This window comes from Megascapheus bottae, chromosome X, assembly GCF_031878675.1.
Source record: "Megascapheus bottae isolate mThoBot1 chromosome X, mThoBot2.hap1, whole genome shotgun sequence".
NCBI classification, from domain to species: Eukaryota; Metazoa; Chordata; class Mammalia; order Rodentia; family Geomyidae; genus Megascapheus; species Megascapheus bottae.
The window spans coordinates 83,475,441-83,497,869 of NC_143547.1; the positions used below are offsets into that span (position 1 = coordinate 83,475,441).

Sequence of the window (22,429 nt, forward strand, 5' to 3'; positions counted from 1 at the left end):
TAGAAAAAAGCCAGAAATGGTGCTGAGGCTCAAGTGGTAGAGCTCTATCCTTGAGAAAGTCCAAGGATAGTACTCAGGCCCTGAGCTCAAGCCCAGGACTGGCAAAAAAAAATAATAATAAAGTCTATAATTCCCTAGCAGGGATTTTTTTATTCATGGAAAAATAAGTAAAAAATAAAAAGTACTCAGGATTAGGGTATAATTCAAATGGTAATCATCTAGGATGGATGAGGCTTTAGGCTGAATTCTCTTAATAAAAAACTTAAGCCAGGCACTAGTGGCTCACACCTGTAATCTGCAATCCTAGTTACTCAAGAAGACGGATCTGAGGATCCTAGCTTGAAGCCAGCAAAGGCAGAAAATTGTGAGACTCCTCTAAGCACCAAAAAAAAATGGAGGGGGAGGTAAAGAGGAATGTGGCTTAGTGATAGAATGCTTACATGGTACACATGAAGCCCTAGATTCGAATTCTCAGTAACAAATAAACAGCAAAGGCTGGAAGTAGCACTCTGGCTCATGTGGTAAAATGTTAGCCTTGAACACAAAGAGTCTCTGAGACAAAGCAGTCTCTGAGTTCAAGCCCTGGGGACTGGGGAGGTGGCTGGGAGGAAGTTGAGCTGTGTCTCAAGTGGTAGAGCACTAAACTTGGAGGGGGAAGCTTGGAGACAGTACCCAAGCCTTGAATTCAAACTCCAGAACACACACTCTCTCTCTCTCTCAGTGTGGATATTTACTGCTAACATGGGTACCCTCTTCCGTGACAAGTAAGGGGAACCTATTTCAAAGCATCCATTGTTTATAGCTGTTTTAGTTCCCATTCTCTCTCTCTCTCTCTCTCTCTCTCTCTCTCTGTAAAAGAATGACCAAGGGACTAAAATTGATTAGAATACATTATAAGCATGTTTGCATAGGTAATAACCAAATCTAACTGCATAGTTATTAGTATATTATACCTCGATATAATATACTCATAATTATATACACCTATAACTATATATAACTACACTAATAACTAAATAGCTATATACCTGTATACTAATAATATAAATATATGGCAATGTAATTACTAATAATATACCCATGTGTAACTAATGTAAGATTAAACTCTAGTGAAGAAGCCAGAATGCCGGGCTCAGTGGGTCACGCCTGTAAGCCTAGATACTCAGGAGACTGAGATCTGAGGATTGCAGTTCAAAGCCAGCCTGGGCATGAAAGTCTGTGAAACTCTTATCTCCAATTAATCACCAAAAAAAAACAAGTGGCATTGTGGCTCAAAGGATAGGGTGATAGCCTTGAGCTGGGGACAGCACCCAGGCCCAGGGTTCAAGTCCCACGACTGACCAAAAACATAAAAAATAAAAATAGAAGCCAGGCCCCAATGGCTCATGTTGAGATGAGGATTCAAATCCAACCTAGGGAGCAAAGTCCATGAGACTCTATTAACCACCAGAAAATCAAAGTGAAACGGTGACTCAAAGTAATAGAGCACTAGCCTAAGCAATAAAAGCTCAGGGACAGTGCTCAGGCCTTGTAAACAAGCCCCAGGATTGACACCCCCCCCCCCAAAAAAAAAGGGCTGGAAGCGTAGCTTTGTAGTAGTAGAGTGCTCACCTATCATGCATGAAAAAAAAGCCAGAAGTGGCACTGTGGCTCAAGTGGCAGAATTCTAGGCCTGAGCAAAATGTGCTCAAGGGCAGTGCCCAGGCCCTGAATCAAGCCCCAGAACTGGCAAAAAAAAAAAAAGGAAAAGAAATAGAAAACGTGGAACCAAGGAACCGAACCTGGGTCTTCATGCACTATCCTTAGGCTAAACTCCCAGCCCCACATATAGAAAAACATTCTATTCTTGCTGGGCACAGTGCCTCCCGCCAGTAATCTTAGCTACTCAAGAAGCTGAGAGCCAAGGATCAAAGTTCAAAGCCAGCCAGGGCACTAAAGACCACAGAGATTCCAATTAATCATTAGAAAAGTTTGGCTGTTGGGGCTGGGAGTTTGGCCTAGTGATAGAGTGCTTGCCTAGCATGCACAAAGACCCGGGTTCAATTCCTCAGTACCACATATATAGGAAAAAAGCTGGAAGTGGTGCTGAGGCTCAAGTAGTAGAGTTCTAGCCTTGAGAAAGTCCAAGGACAGTGCTCAAGCCCTGAGCTCAAGCCCCAGGACTGACAAAAAAGAAAAAAAGAAAGAAAAGTTTGGCTGTGGCTCAAGTAAGGCAGTAACCTGGAGCTGAAGAGCTCAGGGACGGTGCCCAGGCCCAGAGACAAGCCCCATGACCCACAAAAAAAAAAAAAAGAAAAGAAAAAGAAAAACATTCTATTCTTAATCTTGTCACAATGGTATAATCTATTTAGATTATAAATTTTATAATAAATTTTATGTATCAGTTTCTAGGTTCAAATAAAATATTGACTAGAAAAACATATTTTCCATATTGAAAAACATGGCTTTTTCTCCTCAATAAAAGGTTCATATGCAAATGCAGAAGTGGGTCTCAGAAGACACTGTACAAAATTAATTATATAACTTATATAACCTGTGGGTGGACATGAAAGGAAAAGCTGGAAGAGAACAAGGAAAAGGGTGACATTGTCCAAAATATTCTCTTTACTGGACTTACATAACTATAACCCCTCTGTACATCACCTTTAAAAATAACAAAAAAAAAAAATTTAAAGCTAAGGTACATATGAAAATACTTTAAAGCTGGGTGCCAGTGGCTCACGCCTATAACCCTTAGCTACTCAGTAGACTGAAATCTGAGGACCAAGGTTCGAAGGTAGCCCAAGTAGAAAAGCCTTTCAAATTCTTATTTTTTTCCTGGGCTGGGAATGGGGAATGTGGTTTAGTAGTGGGGTACTTGCCTAGCATACATACATAAGGCCCTGAGTTCAATTTATTGGTACCACATAAACAAAATAAAATAGAATTCTTTTTTCTTGTTGGTTGTGGGGCTAGAGCTCTGGGCCTGGACACTGTCCCTGAGCTCACTTTGAGCCACAGCTCCATTTCCTGTCTTCTACTGGTTGGCCTTAATTGGAAGTAAGAGTATCCTAGACTTTCCTGTCCTGGCTTAGAGCCTTGATCCTCAGATCTATCTGAGCCTCCTGAATAGCTAGGATTATAGGCATGAGCCACCAGAGCCCAACTAAGTCTCTCAAATTCTCACCTTTAACTACCCACCAAAAAGCCAGAAAAGTAAAGCTGTGATTCAAGTTGCAGAGCACTAACCTTGAGCAAGGTTAGTGTCAAGCCCAGATTTTAAGCCCCAGGACCAACAAAAAAAAAAATTCAAAGAAAAGTATATACAACTTGCTTTTTTTTTTACCCTCTTCTGCCAAATCCATGTGCCTGATTTTCAATTAATGAAAGTTAAATAGCAAAAGTGTTTTAGTACTAAAACCAATACCCTGTTTAATTATATAACATTTTACTTAGCAAACACTTTTGTGGTATTCAGTAAACAACTCCTTTGCTTTTAATGTTTTCCATGACAACTGCCTTAAACAAGATCCCCAGGTACCACCTGAACGTAACTAGCTTTAGTAAAACACCAAAATCAGTCTACGGAAATTTTCTGATACAAATGACATCAAAACTTTTTCTTGCCATGCCAGCTTCCTCTCACATTTTTATGCTTGTTACAGCTACAACTGAATTTTATCTATATATACAAAAGTCAGGCAAGAGCATAAGACTAAAATGCAGATCAAATATCAGTATACAAGATATGTAGTCTTTCAATAATTTTAATTTCAACTCTAATCTACTTTCTACATGCTGTAGACAATGTGAACTCATCATACCTTTGGTTCCCATACATACTGAATAAAGAATTATTAGTTTTAATGAAGACAGAAATAACAGCTATAAATACTTTTAAATATCATACCTCTGTAAGTAGAACTGTCATGGCTTTTATTTTCACTGAGAAGCCGGCATAAATGTAAGCTAGAATAAAACAGAAAAAAATTATCTATCCATTTCCAATCCTAACAGAACAAATTTTATCATCCTTAAAAACATAGGGAGGGAATGTTGCCTAGTGGTAGAGTGCTTGCATTATTCTGAAAATTAAATTCATTAATATCAAAAGCAGACAACAAATATCTATTTTAAACTATTTTAGCCAAGAAAGAATGAGAATGCACTGGGAATGTGGCTTAGTGGTAGAATGCTTTCCTAGCATACATGAAGAGCTGGGTTCAATTCCTCAGTACCACATACACAAAAAAAAGGCTCAAAGTGACACAGAGACTCAAGTGGTAGAGTGCTAGCCTTAAGAAAAAGAACCTCAGATGTGGTCACTTCGACAACACAGATGCTAAAATTGGAACTATAGAGATTAGCATGGCCCCAACACAAGGATGACACGTAAATTCATGAAGCATTCCATATTTTTAGCTTGCTTTTGTGTTACACAATCTTTTAAGTGAAGAGAAACTGTTGGGGGGAGCAGGCCTGGAGTCTGGCCTAGTGGTAGATTGCTTCCTTAGCATGCATGAAGATCTGGATTCCATTCCTTGGTACCACATACATAGATAAAAGCCGGAAGTGGTGCTGAAGCTTAAGTGATAGAGCTCTAGCCTTGAGAAAAATCCAAGGACAGTGCTCAGGCCCTGAGCGCAAGCCCAGGACTGGGAGAGGGAGAGAGGGGGAGAAAGAGGGAGAAAGGGGGAGAAGGAGGGAGAAGGAGAGGAAGTGAGGGAGGGGGGAAGGAGGGAGAGAGGGAGAGAGACAGAGAGAGAGAAGAACCTCAGGGGTTGGTAGCATAGCCTAGTGTAGAGTGCTTGCCTAGCATGCATGAAGCCCCGGGTTCAATTCCTCAGTACCACATACTCAGAAAAAAAAGCCGGAGTAGTGCTGTTGCTTAAATGGCAGAGCACTAGCCTTCAGCAAGAAGTGTCCAAGGACAAGGACAGTGCCCAAGCCCTGAGTTCATGACCCAGGACTGGCAAAAAAAAAAGAAAAAAGAAAAAGAAAAGAACCTCATGGACAGTCCAGGGCCAAAGTTCAAGCCATAGGACTCCCCCCGCCCCACAAAAAAAAAAAGAAAGAAAAGAAGAGGAAGAGAAGAAGGAGGAGAAGGAGAAGGAGGAGGAGGAGGAGGAGGAGGAGGAAGAGGAGATACATGAAGAGTCTAGACTTTGTGTAAAGACATGAAATTAGCCAGGTGCGGTGGCTCTCGCCTGTAATCCTAGCTACTCAGGAGGCTGAGATCTGAGGATCAAGGTTCAAAGCCAGACCAAACACAAAGAACCTGAGACTCTTATCTCCAATTAACCTCTAGAAAATGGAAAGTGGGGCTTGGCTCAAGGGTAGGGTGGTAGCCTTGAGCTGAAGAGCTCAGGGACAGCGCCCAGGCCAAGGTCAAGCCTCATGACCCACAAAAAAAAAAAGAAAAGAAAAGCAATAATCTGTTAAAATGGGGAACCAACAAGGAGAGGGACAGTGAGGCAGTGAGGGGATGGGGCCATATATCAAAGAACATTGTACATAAAAATGTCATAATTAAATCCCTTATTTTGCACAATATATGCTAATCAGGAAGGAATAATACAATTAGAACATCACCATTTGAAGATCTCTAATAAAAATTCATCCATCTGTCAATAGTTGATTGTACCATAAAAACAAACTACCAACATGTACCTTCTGTTCCTAAAAGAATGCACCACCCCAAGGGAAATAAAATGAGTATGCCATATGCCAAAGTGATACTGCATCTTCCTGTTCATTGCAGCACTACTCACAAAAGCCAAGATGAAATCAAGCAAGGAACCCATCAATGTATAACTGAATAATGTAAATATGGCCAGCACTAGGGCTCATACCTATAATCCCAACTACTTAGGAGATTAAGAGATAAGAATGATGGTGAAAAGCCAGCATAGGCAGTTAAAAAGTTAGTGAGACCCAATATCAACAAATATCCAGCTATGCAGGAGGTATATGTAAATTGATAACAGTCCAGATAACCAAGTTTAATTAAAAAAGAAAAAGAAAACGGTAGCTTACGCCTGTAATCCTAACTACTCAGGAGGCTGAACTCTGAGGATCACAGTTCAAAGCCAGTCCCAGCATTAAAGTCTGTTAAGACCCTTATCTCTAACTACCAGAAAAGGGGAAGTGGTGCTGTGGCTCAAGTGGTAGAGTGCTAGAGTGCTAGCCTTGATCTGAAGAGGTCAGGAACAACACCCAAGCCCAGAGTTCAAGCCTAACAACTGACCAAACAAACAAACCAAGACTCAAGATTCTATATTTAACTAATGCAAAAAAGAGATAGAGCTAGGTGTCATTGCACCTATAATCCTAGCTGCTCAGGAGGCTGAGCTGAAAATTACAGTCCAAGCCAGTTGGGACAAAAGGATTCCCATGAGACTCTTCTCTCCAATTAGCTACTCAAAAAAAAAAATCCACCACATATAAGTGGCTCTTGGGTTCAAAGTGGTAGAGCTCTAGACTTGAGTGGAAGAGCTCAGGGACAGTTCCCCTGAGTTCAAAAGCAGCAAGATTGGCACACAAAAAGGAATAGAGGCATGGCCCAAATAACAGAGTAACTGGCTGACAAATACAAGGTCCTTAGTATACCAGTACGTCCCAAACATGAAGTAGAGAATGGGGTTTGACTCAGAATAATTTACCCATACTCTCTGTGTCAATCTGCACTGCCATAAAAAGAGACCAATAAAAAAGAAAATGAGACACAGCATCAAGATACTGGCTACTTACATGGCAGACAAGGGGTTGTGTCTAAACTGCACATTTAACACCTGATCCCCCCAGAAACCTAACTCTTGTCTATGACTTTAACCACAAGAGTTGGTTTATTATAGAAATTTAACTTTGAGCACTGGCCAAGGTGAAGATTTTAGGAAAAATATTACAGTCACAAGTCTTGTTCATGATGTCAAGGGGTAGCACATGCTATTAGACTTTTCTTCAATAAATGTATTTTCAAAAATAAAAAATGAGGCATCTGTACATAGTACAATATTATTTAGAAAATAAAATTAAATTCTGTCATTCACAGCAACAAAGATGCATGGAATTGGAGGACGTTTAGTGAAATGTCAGGCTGAGGAGGAAACATTCCATATTTTCACTTACATAAGAAAGCTGAAAACTTCACATCATAGATATTGAGTAATACTTACTAAATCCTAGGAAAGTAGAGTAAGGATAAGGGGTACTAAAGAGCAGCTGGATAGGAAGAATACCTTCTGATGTTCCATATAGCATTGCATGAAAATTATGATTGACAACCATTTCAAAACAGTAGAGAGGATTTTTTTTCCTGTATATGTGATACCAAGGAATCAAACTCAGGGCTTCATGCATGCTAGACAAGCACTCTACCACTAGGCCGTTTTTCTTTTTTTTTTGTCATGGGGCTTGAACTCAGGGCCTGCCCACTGTGCCTGAGTCTCTTTTGTAATTAAAGCTAGCAGCACTCTACCACTTGGGACCACAGCGTGACTTCTGTCCTTCATGAAGTGTTTTTTGTTTTGGTTTGGTTTTTGTTTTCTGTTTTTTGGTCAGTCATGGGGCTTGAACTCTGGGCCTAGGAACTGTCCCTGAGCCTCTTTGTGCTCAAGGCTAGGGCTCTACCACTACAGCCACAGTATAACTTCCACTTTTTGAGTGGTCAATTGGAGATAAGAGTTTCACAAGGACTTTTCTGCTTTGACTGACTCCGAAGCCAGGATCCTTAGATCTCAGCCTCCTGAGTAGCTAGAATCACAGGCATGAGCCACCAGTACCTGTCAGTGACCATCACTGAGGTGATAAAAATGTATGAGCCTTCAGTGCCTGGTTCATTTTTTTTTATGAAAAGACACTGAGATAAGGAATGTCTTCAATTTAATAAAGTAGCAGCTACTCTGAATGTGAGTTAACAAAACCCTGATTCTGAGACTTGCTGGAGACCTGTGAGATCAAAATTATATTCGTGAAAAAACCCAGGACATTCTTTTCCTTTTTATACTGAACTTTTGCAGTAATATGCTGAATGCAATGAAGGACATAGATTTTGATTAGACTGACTCAAAGTGCTAACAGGATCTGGCACACTCAAGATGCCTGGGGCCACTGAGAACAAACTAAGCTCCTAAGTGAAGCTAGGCAATGGTGGCTCACAATTGTAATCCTAGCTATTGGGAGACTGGGATCTGAGGATTACAGTTCAAATGCCAGCCCAGGCAAAAAAGTCGACGAGACACTCCAATTAACCAGAAAAAAAGCTATAATTGTAGGTATGGCTTAAGTGAGTATCAGCCTTGAGTAAAAAAGTCAACTGAAAGCTTAGGGTCACAAGTTCAAGCCTGACAAACATGCACCAAAAAAAAAAAAAAAAAGATGGGCAGCCTGATACTGCTTCAGAGAATCCATGTTATAACATATGAACAATAGAGAGAGACTGAGATCTTAATACCTGAAAACAAAGAATAAACCAGCAGATCTCCTATTATAATCTACAAACACAGTTAGGCAAAGTGACACACACTTGTAATCCAAGATACTAAGGAGGCAGAGACAGATGGATCAATGTTCAAGACCAAACTGGGCAAAGTGAGACAGACACTATCTGACAAAGAAACTACAGTAAAAGCAAAAACACTAGGGGTGGAACCAGGTGTTTGGCCTAGTGGTAGAGTACTTGCCTACATACAATGCACGAAGACCTGGGTTCAAGTCCTCGGTACCACGTACATAGAAAAAGCCAGAAATGGTGCTATGGCTCAATGGTAGAATGCTAGCCTTGAATAAAAGCTCATATATAAGTAACCAGGCCCTGAGTTCAAGCCCCAAAAGTAGTATATATACATGTGATGAATTATACAGCCATAGTGTATGACATCAAAGAATCCTGAAGGCAGAATTTAAAGGAAAATAAACACCTATATACTAAACACAGTTCAACTGAAAGAAGCAAATGGTTAACAGAGATTGGGTAAAGAAAAGAATATTAGTTGCTGGGAAAAGGCTTAGATAATTTCAGTCACTGAATATTTATTTATTTGTATTGTGTTTGGGGGCGGGTCATGGGGCTTGAAGGCCAGGATGTTGTCTCTGAGCTCTTCAGCTCAAGGCTACCACCCTACCCATAGGCCTGGGAGGTGTTCCTGAGCTCTTCAGCTCAAGGCTACAGCCCTACCCTTGAGCCAAGCTCCACTTCCCATTTTCTAAAGGTTAAATGGCAGTAAGAGTCTTGGGTCCTTTTGTGCCTGGGCTAGATTTGAACCTTAATCCTCATAGCTCAACCTGCTGAGTAGCTAGGATTACAGACATGAGCCATTCACTGGGCTAGTCACAGAATATTTAAAAGATCTAGATCTGCACGCATCAGGGCACCAGTGGCTCACCCTGTAATCCTAGCTACTCAAGAGGCTGAGATCTGAGGATCAAGGTTCAAAGCCAGCCCAGGCACAAAAGTCATATGCCTGTGAGACTTTTTATCTCCACTTAAAATACCAGAAAACCAGAAGTTGTGCTGTGGCCCAAAATGAGAGCCCTAGCCTTGACCTAAAGATCTCAGGGACAATGCCCAGGCCCACAATTCAAGCCCCACAACCAATGACCAAAAAAAAAAAAGATAACACTGTGCTTATATTTAACTGTCCACTGAAAATCTATTACGGTCGAGCTCAAAAGATTTAGACACAGGAGTATATACAGTTCAGTGGTAGGGTATGTGTTTGGCATGCACAAAGCCATGGTTTGGTCCAAGAAGCAGAGGTAAAGCAAGAATGGAATGAGTGTGGGCTAAGTTGCTCTCCCCTTTTCTTCCCAACCTCCCTCACTACTCAAGGAAATCACCCATATGCTTGCTTGATGCTTGCTAGTGTTTGCCTGCCAGCACTCCCTATCTCCCTCTCCCACCCTGTGTGTGTGTGTGTGTGTGTGTGCGTGTGTGTCTGTGTGTGTGTCTGTCTGTCTGTGTGTGTGTGTGTCTGTCTGTCTGTCTGTCTGTCTGTCTGTCTGTCTCTGTCTCTCTCTGTCTGTCTCTCTCTGTCTCTGTCTCTCTCTCTCTCTTTCTCTCTCTCTGATGTGTGTACTTACTCATGTATCTGGGAAATCTACTTCTAAGGCATTAATTTTTAACTTTCCTTCTACCTATAGCTTTATCTCCACCAAAATTTATATTTACAACCATATGGATTTTCTGACTTGGATTCCTAGTAAATATGATGGATGAAAAACTAACCAACCCTAAAATTTTGATCATCTTTCCAAGTGAAAAAAGGCTGTGGCTATAAACCAGACTTTCTGTCTAAATAAATAGTATCACTATTCAAAACTTAAATTATGCCTGGCATGGTGGCTCACTCCTGTAATCCTCAGGAGGCTGAGATCTGAGGATCAAGGTTCAAAGCCAGCCCAGGCACAAAAGGACCTCAAACTCTAATCTCCAATTAACCTCTAGAAAATGGGAAGTGGAGCTAGGGTCAAAGATAGGGCAGTAGCCTTGAGCTGAGGAGCTCAGAGACAGCACCCAAGCCCAGAGTTCAAGCCCCATGACCAAAAAAAGAGTATTATTTTCCAGGCTGGGACTGAAGCTGTGGTATAGTGTAGTGCTTACCTAGCATGCATGAAGTTCAATTCCTCAGTACCACATACACAGAAAAGGCCCAAAGTGATGCTGTACGTCAAGTTATAGAGCTTCTTTAGAAGGATAGACCCTGAGTTCAAGCCGGAGGACTGGAAAAAAAAAGCCTATAAAATGTATTCTTCAACAATATACAATGAAACAACACTTAGAAGGCTACATAGTTCAGCTAAACAAAATTTTTTAACTAAACAAATATACAATGTTGAAAAGTAACATGCCTACAAAACTGTGCAATACAAATGAAAGGATTTCAATTCATGAATTTCACTGGTCTGATTTCCAGCTGATGGGGAAAGAGGATTAAGGATCAATTCAGAAGAGTTTGAAGCTAACCTTGGCAACATTGTGACAACACTCTTCACAAAAAAAAAACACTGCTCAGACCTGAGTAGCTTAGGCCAGAAACCCTAGCAACCCAGGAGACTAAGATCTGTGGAAGACCATTGGAAGCCAGCATCCTAGAAAAGTCTGTGAGACTCTTGCCTCCAATTAATTACCGAAGGAAGCCAGAAGAGTTGTGGCTCAGGGATAGATAGCCTTGAGCAAAACAAGCTCAGGGACGGTGCCCAAGCCCTAAATTCAAGCCTCAAGACTAGCACAAAAAAAAAAAATCAAACGTCACCATTGAGTTGACTGTACTGAGTGCTTGTGCTATTATGGAAATGCTGTCTTGTGTCCCTGAGAACAGAAATCCACTCTATGATAAAGATCTATAAAACACTAAAGAAAGGTTTCTTACATTTTTCCAAAGACATCAGTATTTTGTAGGAATATATATATATATATATATATATATATATTTTAATCTTTTACTGGGGGAAGCAGTAGTGGCATTGACTTCAGGGTCTCATACTGGCTAGGTAAGAACTCCACCCTTTGAACTATGTCCTGTGTCCCAGTCCTTGTGAGCTTCTTTTTTTTTTGACCAGTCCTGGAGCTTGATCTCGGGGTACAGGCACTGTCTTGGATACTTTTTGCTCTGCCATGTGAGTCACAGCACCATTTCCAGCTTTTTCTAAGTGTATTGTACCAAGGAATTGAACCTATGGCTTTGTGCATGCTAGGCGAGCAGACTACCACTAGGTTATGCTCTCAGTCCTTCTGAATGCTTCTTAACATGAATATTATATTTTTTTTAGCACACTAGCTCCCCATTTTTCACTTAAAAAAAAAGGAAGGGGAGGGGAGTTTGGCCTAGTGGTAGCACGCTTGCCTAGCATGCATGAAGACCTGGGTTAGATTCCTTGGTACCACATATATAGAAAAAAAAGCCAGAAGTGGTACTGAGGCTCAAGTGGTAGAGCTCTAGCTTTAAGAACGTCCAAGGACAGTGCTTAGGACCTGAGCTCAAGCCCAGGACTGGCAAAAAAAAAAAAAAAGGAAACAGCAAAATCCTGCTACCTCATTTTGCTCACATCTCAAATTCCATTTCCTATATAAAGACTGATGATAGGGCCAGGAGTTTGGTTCTAGCCTTGAGAAAGCCCAAGAACAATGCTCAGGCCCTGAGTTTAAGCCCCACAACTAGCAAAATAAAATAAAATAAAATAAAATGGGGTCAGGAATTTGGCCTAGTGGTATTGCTTGCCTAGCATGCCCAAAGACCCAGGCTGGATTCCTCGGTACCACACACATAGGGGAAAAAAAAGCCAGGAGTGGTGCTGTGGCTCAAGTGGCAGAATTCCAGCCTTAAGAAAGCCCAAGGACAGTGCTCATCCCCTGAGCTCAAGGCCCAGGACTGGTAAAATAAATAAATTAAAATAAAATAAAATAAATTGAATTGGGGCCGGGAGTTTGGCCTAGTGGTTAAAGTGCTTGCCTAGCATGCATGAAGACCCAGGTTCGATTCCTTGGTACCACATACATAGAAAAAAGCCGGAAGTGTGCTGAGGCTCAAGTGGAAGAGCTCTAGCCTTGAGAAAGTCCAAGGACAGTGCTCAGGCCCTGAGCCCAAGCCCAGGACTGGCAAAAAAATAAATAAAAAATAAATTGAATTTTCCACTGGTCCTACCAGTATATGCAAATTAGGTTAACCACGGACAAATTTTATAACATGAAATCACAAAATCCAAAAGTGAAGTAATAAAGTCCATATCTTGCATATATGCAGAATTTTAAATTTTTTGCATTTAAATGTGAAATCTATAACACTAGTTCCAAGTATTAAATGAAAAAACACTATTACATTCTGAGAGTTCTTTTCCTTTCTGACACCTTTCATAAAAACAAACATTTGGGAGTTCTGTAATTTTTCACTGAAAATATAATTGGTATATCTGGAAACATTACAGAGTATAAGTATGTGAAGGATGCACTATTCTGAGATGAAAGGTATTTTACTTTTCTACTTAATTGCTTAACAAAACTCATTCTTTGGGCCAGAGCTTAGAGTTCTTGCCCAGCAAGCAAAAGGCCTGAGTTCAAATCCCAGTAGAAAGAGAAAGAAGGGGGAAAGGCAGGAGAGAGGAGAGAGGGAAAAGGGGTTGTGAATGTGGCTTAGTGGTACAGTGCTTGCCTACCATGCATGAAGCCCTGGGTTCAATTCCTCAGTACCACATATACAGAAAAGGCCAGAAGTGGCACTGTGGCTCAAGCGGTAGGGTGCAGCTCAGGAACAGTGTCCAAGCCCTGAGTTCAGGCGGAAGGAAGGAAGGAAGGAAGGAAGGAAGGAAGGAAGGAAGGAAGGAAGGAAAAAAGAGAGGGGGTAGGGGGAATAAAGGCTACCTATGTAGTAATTACTTTTAATAGGGCACAATTAAGAACTTGTACTTGCTCCAGGCACCAGAAGTTCAAGCCTGTAACAGAGCACTCAGTAGGCTGAGATTTGAGATTGCAGTTCACTAGCCCCAGCAGGAAAGTCCGTAAGACTCATCTCCAATAAACTACTCAGAAAACACAGGTAGTGGCACTATGGCTCAAGTGGCAGAGCACTAGACTAGCCTTGAGTAAAAGAATATTTGTTCAAGGTAAGCACCCAGGCCAGACTTCAAGCTCCAGGACTTTGGCAGGAAGGGGGAAACCCATTTCACAGGTGAGCATGTGTTACTTGATATTGGTATGGAACCCAAGGTCTCAGGTACACTGCATCTTACTTCTAAGCTACATCTCCAGCCTCATGTCCCTTTTAACACTGACACTGAAGATAACTAAACTCTCAAAACACATTTAGGCTGTTAAGAAATGAGAGAAGCAGGGGCTGGGAGTTTGGCCTACTGGTAGAGTGCCTAGCATGCACAAAAACCTGGTTCAATTACTCAGTACCACATATACAGAAAAGCTGGAAGTGGTGCTATAGCTCCAGTGGTAGAGCTCTAGCCTTGAGGAAAGCCCAAGGACAGTGCTCAGGCCCTGACCTGAGTTCATGCCCCAGGACTGGTTTAAAAAAAAAAAAAGAAAAAAATGAGGACCGGGAGGGAGTTTGGCCTAGTGATAGAGTGCTTGTCTAGCATGCACGAAGACCCGTGTTCAATTCCTCAGTACCACATACATAGAAAAAAGCCAGAAGTGGTGCAGAGGCTCAAGTGGTAGGGTTGTAGCCTTGATAAAATCCAAAAACAGTGCTCAGGCCCTGAGCTTAAGACCGGGACCGGCAGAAAAAAAAAAAGAAATGAAGAAGCAGGTCATCAATGGTTCTTACCATTCAATCCTCGCTACTCAGGAAGCTAAAATGTGATAACCATGGTTTGAAGCCAACCTAGGTAGTTAATTTTTTTTGCCAGTCCTGTGGCTTGAACTCAGAGCCTGAGCACTGTCCTTGGGCTTTCTCAAGGCTAGCACTCTACCACTTGAGCCACAGCCGAACCCGGGTCTTCGTGCATGCTAGGCAAGCACTCTTATCACTAGGCCAAACTCCCAGCCCCGCAGGTAGTTAATTTTTTAAGGCTCTTATCTTCAATCATCAGAAGACCAAAAGTGGCGCCATGGCTCCAAGTGGTAGAGCACTAGCCTTGAGCTCAAGGAGAGCAACCAGGCCCAGAGTTCAAGCCCCATGTTCAAGCCCCAGGACTGACCACAAAAAAAAAAAGGGAATAAGCCAAGCCCCACAACCGACACCAAAAAAAAAAAAAAAAAAAAAAACAAGCTTGAGCTACAAAAGGAGACCATGTATCAAAAATATAAGGGCCAGGCGTGGTGGCTCACTTCCAGTATCCTAGGTCCTTAGGATGTTAAGATCTGAAGATCAAGGTTCAAAGCCAGCCTGAGCACAAAAGAACCAGAGAGACTCTTATCTCCAATTATCTTCTAAAAAAGGGAAGTAGGGCTTGGCTCAAGGGTAGGGCCATAGCCTTGAGCTAAAGAGCCCCATGACCCCCCCACCCACACACAAAAAATCCATTATAACTCATGACTAGCAAAGAGTTACAATCCAACATTGTGCTCAGGAGTTGTATATATAATAAGTTTTGGATGAAAACTACATCTTAACTCCAAGTGCCACATTGAAAGCATAGCAACAATGTGTAACTCTTCAGAAGTTCTGTTATCTCACAGCTACCAGAGCAAGCAATTATCACTGTTTTCCTAATTGACACAAAGCTCATAAGGGTCTTATACTGGTTTTTTAACAGAAAAGGAAAGGGGGGCGTGGGGAAAACGTGGCTTAGTGGTAGAGTGCTCACTTTCCACACATGAAGCCATGGATTTATTTTTGTTTTTGTGATCCTGATCCTGGGACTTGAACGCTAGACCTGGGCATTGTCCCCAGCTCTTCAGCTCAAAGTTACTGCCCTACCCCTTGAGCCACAGCCCCACTTCCTGTTTTCTGGTGGTCAATTGAAGAGTCTCACAGACTTTCCGTGCAGAGCTAACTGAACTGCGAGCCTCAGATCTCAGCCTCCTGAGTAGCTAAAATTACAGGCATGAGCCACCATGCCTAGCTTGTTGGTTCAATTTCTCAGTACCTCATAAACAGAAAAGCTGGAAGTAGCACAGCAGGGCTAGTACAAGCCTTGAGCAAAAGAAGCTCAGAGACACTGCCCAGGCCATTAGTTCAAACTCTGAGACTGATTTTAAAAAAAAGGGGGGGGGGCTAGTGGTAGAGCGCTTGCCTACCATGCACTAAGACCCAGGTTCAATTCCTTAATACCACATACATAGGAAAAAGCCAAAAGTGGTGCTGTGGCTCAAGTGGTAGAGCTCTAACTTTGAGAAAACACAAGGACAGTGCTCAGGCCCTGAGCCCAAGCCCCTGGGCTGGCAAAAAAAAAGGAATAAAGGAAAGGAGACAGAAGAGGGGAAGAAGGGAGGAAGGTAAAAGGAGAGAGGGGAAAGAGAGGGAAGGAGGTAGTGTGATGCTCTGTAGCCCAAGTCACGAGAACCATGGTTCCAGGGCAGCCTGGACAGAGACTCTATTGTATAAAAAAAAAAGACTAATATGGTGGAAAGAAAAGGGCTGGTGCTGTGCTCTGTGGTAGAGAGCCTACCTGCCTCGTAATCATTAATCCCCTACTTCAAACCCTACCACCATCAAGAACAAACAAACACATTCCTTGGTCAGATGTGGGGACAAATAAAGGAACCTCACACCCCAGTAATCTCTTTCTTTCCTTCTTTCTTTTTTTTTGGGGGGGGGGGTCATGGGGCTTGAACTCTGGGCCTGGGTGCTGTCCCTGAGCTCTACAGCTGAAGGCTACCACCCTACCCTAGCACCTGGGTGTTGCCCCAGAGCTCTTCAGATTAAGGCTACCATCCTACCCTTGATCCATGCCCCACTTCTCATTTTCTAGAGGTTAATTGGAGATAAGTCTCAGGTCCTTTTGTGTTGGGGCTGGCTCTGAACCTTGTTCCTCAGATATCAGCCTCATGAGTAGACAGGATTACAGGCGTGAGCCACCGCCTGGCTATACCTAAGTAGTTTCTAATGAGTGCTCATGTATGTGTTAAGCTCTAGAGGAAAAAAATGTGAATGTGAGTTGAATAGAATGGACTGGATTTTTTTTGTTGTTTATTGTTAGTTGTGGGCCTGGCACTGTCCCTGAGCTCTTCAGATCAAGGCTACCATCATACCTTTTGGCCTGAGCATTGTCCCTGAGTTCTTCAGCTCATGACTACCGCACTACCCCAGGAGCCACAGCCCCACTTCCAGTTTTCTGGTGATTAATTGGAGATAAGATTCTCACAGCCTTTCAAGCCTGCCTGGGCAGGCTTTGAACTGCGTGGGCCCCTCGGATCTCAGACTCCTGAGTAGGTAGGATTACAAGTGTGCGCCACTGTGCCTGGCTGGACTAAATATTTTTTCCCTGATACTGATCAGTGAAAGATGGCAGAAAAAAAAAAGAGTATATAAATAACTTTAAAAATCCACCTAAACTGGGAGTTGGTAGCTCATGCCTATAATCCTAGCTACTTAGGAGACTGAGATCTGAGGATTAGGGTTTGAAGTCAGGTAGAACAGTCCATGTGACTCTTGGCTCCAATTAACCACCAGAAAACCAGAAGTGGGGCTGTGGCTCAAGTAGTAGAGCGATAGCCTTAAGCTGAAGAGCTCAGGGACAGTGCCCCAGCCCAGTGTTCAAATCCCAGGACAAAAAAAAAATCCACCTAAAATACAATTTTACATATGGTTCATCATGCTCTAAAAGTGCAATCTACATACAGATTCACTCTACCCTCACTTTTTTTTGAGGGGGAAGGGCCCATTGTGGGGCTTGAACTCTGGGGGTTAGGCCCTGTCTCTGAAGGGTTTTTTGCCCAAGGCCAGGCACAACTACTTGAGAACCACAGCACCTGCACCACTTCTATGTTTTTGGTAGTTAATTGGAGACAAGAGTCACATGGACCTTTCAGCCTGGGCTGACTTCAAACACTAATCCTCAGATCTCAGACCCCTGAGTAGCTAGGATTACATTGAGTCAGTAGCTCATGTTTTGTAACTACAGTATCATTCCACCACTCCAGTCCCGAAACAAAAGGAAAAATGATAAATCTTTAATAAGACATAAAAACTCCCAAGTTAAGCTATATGTAACAATATTTTCATAAATTAAAGAAATCGTATAAATGAAAGCCAAGTCCCAATTGTGATGTCTTTAAAACAGTTCATTTTTGTCGCTAACTTTAAGGTCTCTTCTGAGCATAGTGATCACATCTGTAGTCCCAGTATTTGGGAAGCTGAGGTTCAAATGCAACCTGGACTATGCTGTGAATTTTTATCTCAAAGAAATATTTAAACTCATAAAAAGAATGTTATAAATAACAGAATGTAATCACAAAACTGAGTATATTGATTTGGATGTACTATAATTCAAACCACATTCTGCAAGCAATACATACAATCAATACATATAAATTCTGGTGACAGTTTTTTAAGCCACAATTTTAACACAGGAAATGTAACATGTAGTGTGGATTATATAAACATACAAAATGAATTCAAGTATGCATAAAGTAAACTCAAAATTCTGGTTTGGTAGTTTGACCAAATGTATCACTTAGTTTTTCTTCCCTGCCATTCAGAGAATTTCATCAATCCTTCTAAGGTAGAAACAATAACAATAAATCTGTCAAAAATAATAGCTGAGGTATTGTGTATATATGTATATAGCTTACTGATAAGAACCTGTGTCCAGTACCAACACCACCAAAAAGGAAAAAAAGAACAAAACAGCTAAGAGGAGGCTCAGCAACATACAAACGTGATAGCCTCTTAATAAATGGTTTTAAAGGCCTAAACAACAATGAAGTGGGGCTGGGAGTGTAGCCTAGTTGTACAGTGTGCATGAAGCACTGAGTTCAATTCCTTGGTACCACATACACAGGAAAAAAAAAAGCTGAAATTGGTGCTGTGGCTCAAGTGGTAGAGCACTAGCCTTGAGAAAGGTTAAAGAGAGTACCCAGGCCCTGAGTTCAAGCCCCAGGACTGGCAAAAAAAAAAAAAAAACAATGAACTGGCTTATCCATTTGGAGCTATTACCCTATTGACATTCCAACATGGTTTAGTTGGGCTATCCCACCATCTCTACAGAATAAGGGACGTGGTAAGATGTTTGTAACTTGCTAGTTACTTGTTAAGTAACACATATAAGAATCTAGAAAGTCTGGGAATGCGCTTTAGTGGTAAAGTGCTTTTTGTAGCATGAATGAAGACTTGGGTTAGATTTCGTGTGTACCACATACACAGAAAGAGATGGAAGTGGTACTGTGGCTCAAGTGGTAGAGTGGTAGCCCTTGAGTAAAAGAAGCTCATGGACAAGTGCCCAAGTCCCGAGTTCAACCGCAGGACTGGCAAAAAAAAAAAATCTAGGCAATGTTCCTTGCATTTACAAAACTGAATGTTTAACAATTAGATTTATGTGTGTGTTATGAAGCGAGTAAGTATGTTGAACAGGATAGTGAATAAAAAGAAATATGAGATACCATCCCTGTCCGAGTGCCTCTTAATTGGGTAAGAGTATATACACATGAAGGAATTAATTGCTAAACCCGACTTTTATATGCAAGAGTTGTCCAGAGAAGTTTAAATATTGAAAGGGTGGAATAATAGCTATCTCTTGAGCACTTACCATGAGCCAAGTGCTTTAAAGGCATTATTTAGTCTTCACAACAATCCTTTGAGTAGAGTACTTATTATTTCCAATTTACTCAAGGGGAAACAGTCAACGTGGTGAAGGAACTTACCCAAGGTCACTCAGCTAGTTAAGTGGCTAAGACGGCTGCTTATTCAGGCAATCCAATCTCAAGCTCACACTGTTAAGTTTCTTACAACAGTGCGAGAGAGAGAGAGAGAGAGAGAGAGAGAGAGAGAGAGAGAGAGAGAGAGAGAGAAGGGAGGCTGCGGGGGAAGAGTCCGCCTTATAGGCTGGCAATATTACAGGAGCAAGATCAGGCAACGTGTTCGCTGCTCGGCACAGCGCTTCAAATAACAAAGTTCCAAAGATTCAAGTCCTTCCACTAGCCACAGTAAACTAACTACTAGGGTGGGGTGCAGGCAGACGCCCCAAATCGCTAACCAATTTTAATCTCACACAGGAGGGAGCTTTAATCTTCGTAACGCGATTTAAAGAGAAGGAAATTAGAACATTATTCGTTTTTAAAGCGGTGGTTAACTTTGCTGCTTAAACAATTCCTCCTCCCCCCCCCCGTCCCCGGAAGGTAGGGGTGGGGCGCTATTTTAGGCGAGGAAACCGCAAGTATGGCAAATTACTGTTTTCTATATGACCAGGAGAAATAAAATAAAATAAAATAAAAATCCTAAGTGTTAGGACCAAAGGAAATGTGTTCTCTCGTAGGGAGTGAAGCTTGGAGAGTAGCCACAATTTGTTACAGTAGCAGGACATAGTGGGGCATAGGACACATTTACAGTGAAAGTTGAAGGCAACCCGAAATGGTTGTAAAGCTGAAAAGGAGCCAAGAAGTGCTGGAGGTCTTCGGGGAGAATGGCATCCCCGCCACACTTCCCCACGGCCCGCGCGGTGCTGCGCAAAGGCCAGGACAGTCCACGATCTGTCTCTCCCCGCGAGGACGAGAGATGGCAAACGGGGCTCTTCACGACACCCCCAGGCTTCTGGGCATCGCGGAGGGAAGGGAGAGTGTCCAGGACAGTTCGCCCCCGTCAAGAGTTCGGGCGAAAGGAGGTTGGCCAGACTTCAAAGTAACGAGTCGAATGGGTGGCAGAGTGAAGACATGGCACCGAGAGAAATGAAAAGTGCGAGTGGCTCCGGCTCACGTCCATAAAGAAAGGAGCCAAGTGAGCTGTGGCAGACGGGGACAAAAAGATACCACACGGTGATCGGGAGCGCACAGACCCACGGGGGCAAAACGACAAATCAGCCGAGATCAACCGAGCTGAGCCATTGAAGGAAAGGAAGGGGTTTAGCGAAACCGCAAGGGAAAATGGAGCATGGCGACTGTTACCAACAGCGCTCCACCAGGAGTTCGAAACTCCTAGCCACCCCACAACCGCCGCCCCAGTGGGGGAGGGGGGACATTGTCCCCTTCCTCACCCCTAACCTACCACCACATTTAAAGAGTACTGTCGACGCCTTGACCTGCCAGGCCTTGGAGCTGCCTGTGGCAGCGACACTCACAATTCGCATCTCCCCGTTTTCTCCCAGTTCTTTATCCACTCTGCGGGAAGCACCACGGTTGCGTCCGCCATCTTCCCCTCACTAGTAACAGAAGCCCGGATGTGTAGCACGCGAGCGCAGGGTCAAAGGGGAGCGCCGCCCACGGGGAATGCCGGGAGCTGGGAGTTCGGTTTTCAGTTTCCCGCCCCACCTTCCGCATCAGCCGAGCGAAGGCCAAGGCTGGGCCGCCTACGCGACATTTGTGGCCCGTTTTTCGCTGTGACTAAGCCGGCCACGCCCTACCTGGTCCTCGCCCTTGCTTTCTGGTGACAACCCGACAAATGGCAGACTCACTGACTCAGCGTCACCCACCCCTCGCTTGCACCACAGTAGCTACCCTAAGTCATTCATTCACGTATGTATGCTAGCACCGAAGAGACGGTGTTCTCGGACGCCCGTCCTCACACAACACATGATCGCTAGGAAAGATACAAACAGGAGATTAAAAAGTATCTCAAGGAGACCTGATACAAAAAGGAAAGGTTACTATTTAACCTAACGGAAGCAATGTAAAGTCTTGGAAAAAAAGAAAGCCGCCAGCTCCCCGCCACACACTGCGGTGTGGAGGCGGCTTTGTAAAGTATAAAAGAAACAATGTTTACGCTCCAACCCTAAAGTATTTCTTCAGGAGATACTTACTAATACAAAAAGGAAAGTTAAATTCTCTGCGGGTTAAACCCGTCTGACTGGTATATAAGATGCCCCTAGTCGAATCCAGTGCTACAAAAATTAACTGCCTCCAGAATTGCCAAAGGACATTATGTGACTCCTGATGAGGTGTTAGGACAAATACTAATGATTTTTTTTAGCTTTGTTTTGTATTTTTTTCTACTGGATCTCGAACCCAAGGCTTGAGTGCTGCAGCCCTGATTTTTTTTTTCCTCAAGACCACTTCCAACCTGGCAGCTTCTAGTTTTCTGGTGGCTAATTGGACATAAGAGTCTCAGGCTTTTTACCTGTAACCCCTCTGAAAAATCACCTTTATAATTAAAAATACATATTTTGGGGGCCGGGAGTTTGGCCTAGTGGTAAGAGTGCTTACCTAGCATGCACGAAGACCAGGTTCGATTCCTCGGAACAACATACATAGAAAAAAAGCCAAAAATGATGCTGTGCCTCAAATGGCATTGTGCTAGCCTTCAGGAAAAAGCCCAAGGACAATTCTCAGGCCCTGAGTTCAAACTCTAGGACTGGCAAAGAAAATATATATATATATATATATATATATTTTTTTTTAAGTCACAATTTCTGCCTGGGCTACTTTTGAACCTAGATCCTCAGATCAGATGGCAGCTTCATGAGTAGCTAGGATGACAACTGTGAGCCAAAATGGCACCAGGCTTTTTTTTTTGGGGGGGGGGTCTTATACTATAGGATTACAGGTGTGAGCCACCCTGGCACCAGGCTTTTGTTTTTTGTTTTTGTTTTTGTTTTTACTTTCAAATCACCCCAAAATTTGCATAACCTGAATTTAACCCTGAAAGACCTTCAAAACAAATCCATGCTTTGGGGAGCTCTACAAATTTCTGTTTGCACCCTTCAAATTTGTCAAACTTAACTTTTTCTAGGACACAAGAACATAACTGATCTAGCCAAATTTTTTTCTTTTGCTGTAAAGAAAATTGCTACCACAGTTGAATGAACTTCACTGTAAAGTAACAATATTATACCAGTGAAAGGTAAAGAAGTGTAACCATAAAATCCCCTTCCATATAACTAATGTAAGCCAATTTTTTTTAATTAATCAAATATTTCA

At 42.5% G+C, this 22,429-nt stretch overlaps 1 protein-coding gene and 1 non-coding gene across 14 annotated transcripts in view; one reads left to right on the forward strand and one right to left on the reverse strand.

Moving 5' to 3' along the window:
• The window catches only part of Thoc2 (THO complex subunit 2), a 118,776-nt gene extending 98,066 nt beyond the window's left edge, over nucleotides 1-20,710 (reverse strand). For all 13 annotated transcript variants that reach the window (XR_016533790.1, XM_090326345.1, XM_090326337.1 and 10 more), the window contains exons 1-2: nucleotides 20,635-20,710; nucleotides 3,890-3,948 (exon numbers count right to left, since the gene is read on the reverse strand). Coding sequence is in view for 12 of the 13 variants with exons in the window: in XM_090326345.1 (XP_090182471.1) it covers nucleotides 3,890-3,948; nucleotides 20,635-20,705 (130 nt within the window). In the remaining variant the exon portion in view is untranslated. The remainder of the gene's footprint in view (nucleotides 1-3,889; nucleotides 3,949-20,634) is intronic.
• Nucleotides 4,298-4,399, forward strand: LOC150041469 (U6 spliceosomal RNA). Its single transcript, XR_016533993.1, has one exon. It is a non-coding gene; the product is annotated as a U6 spliceosomal RNA (small nuclear RNA).
• Nucleotides 20,711-22,429: the final 1,719 nt, after the last annotated feature.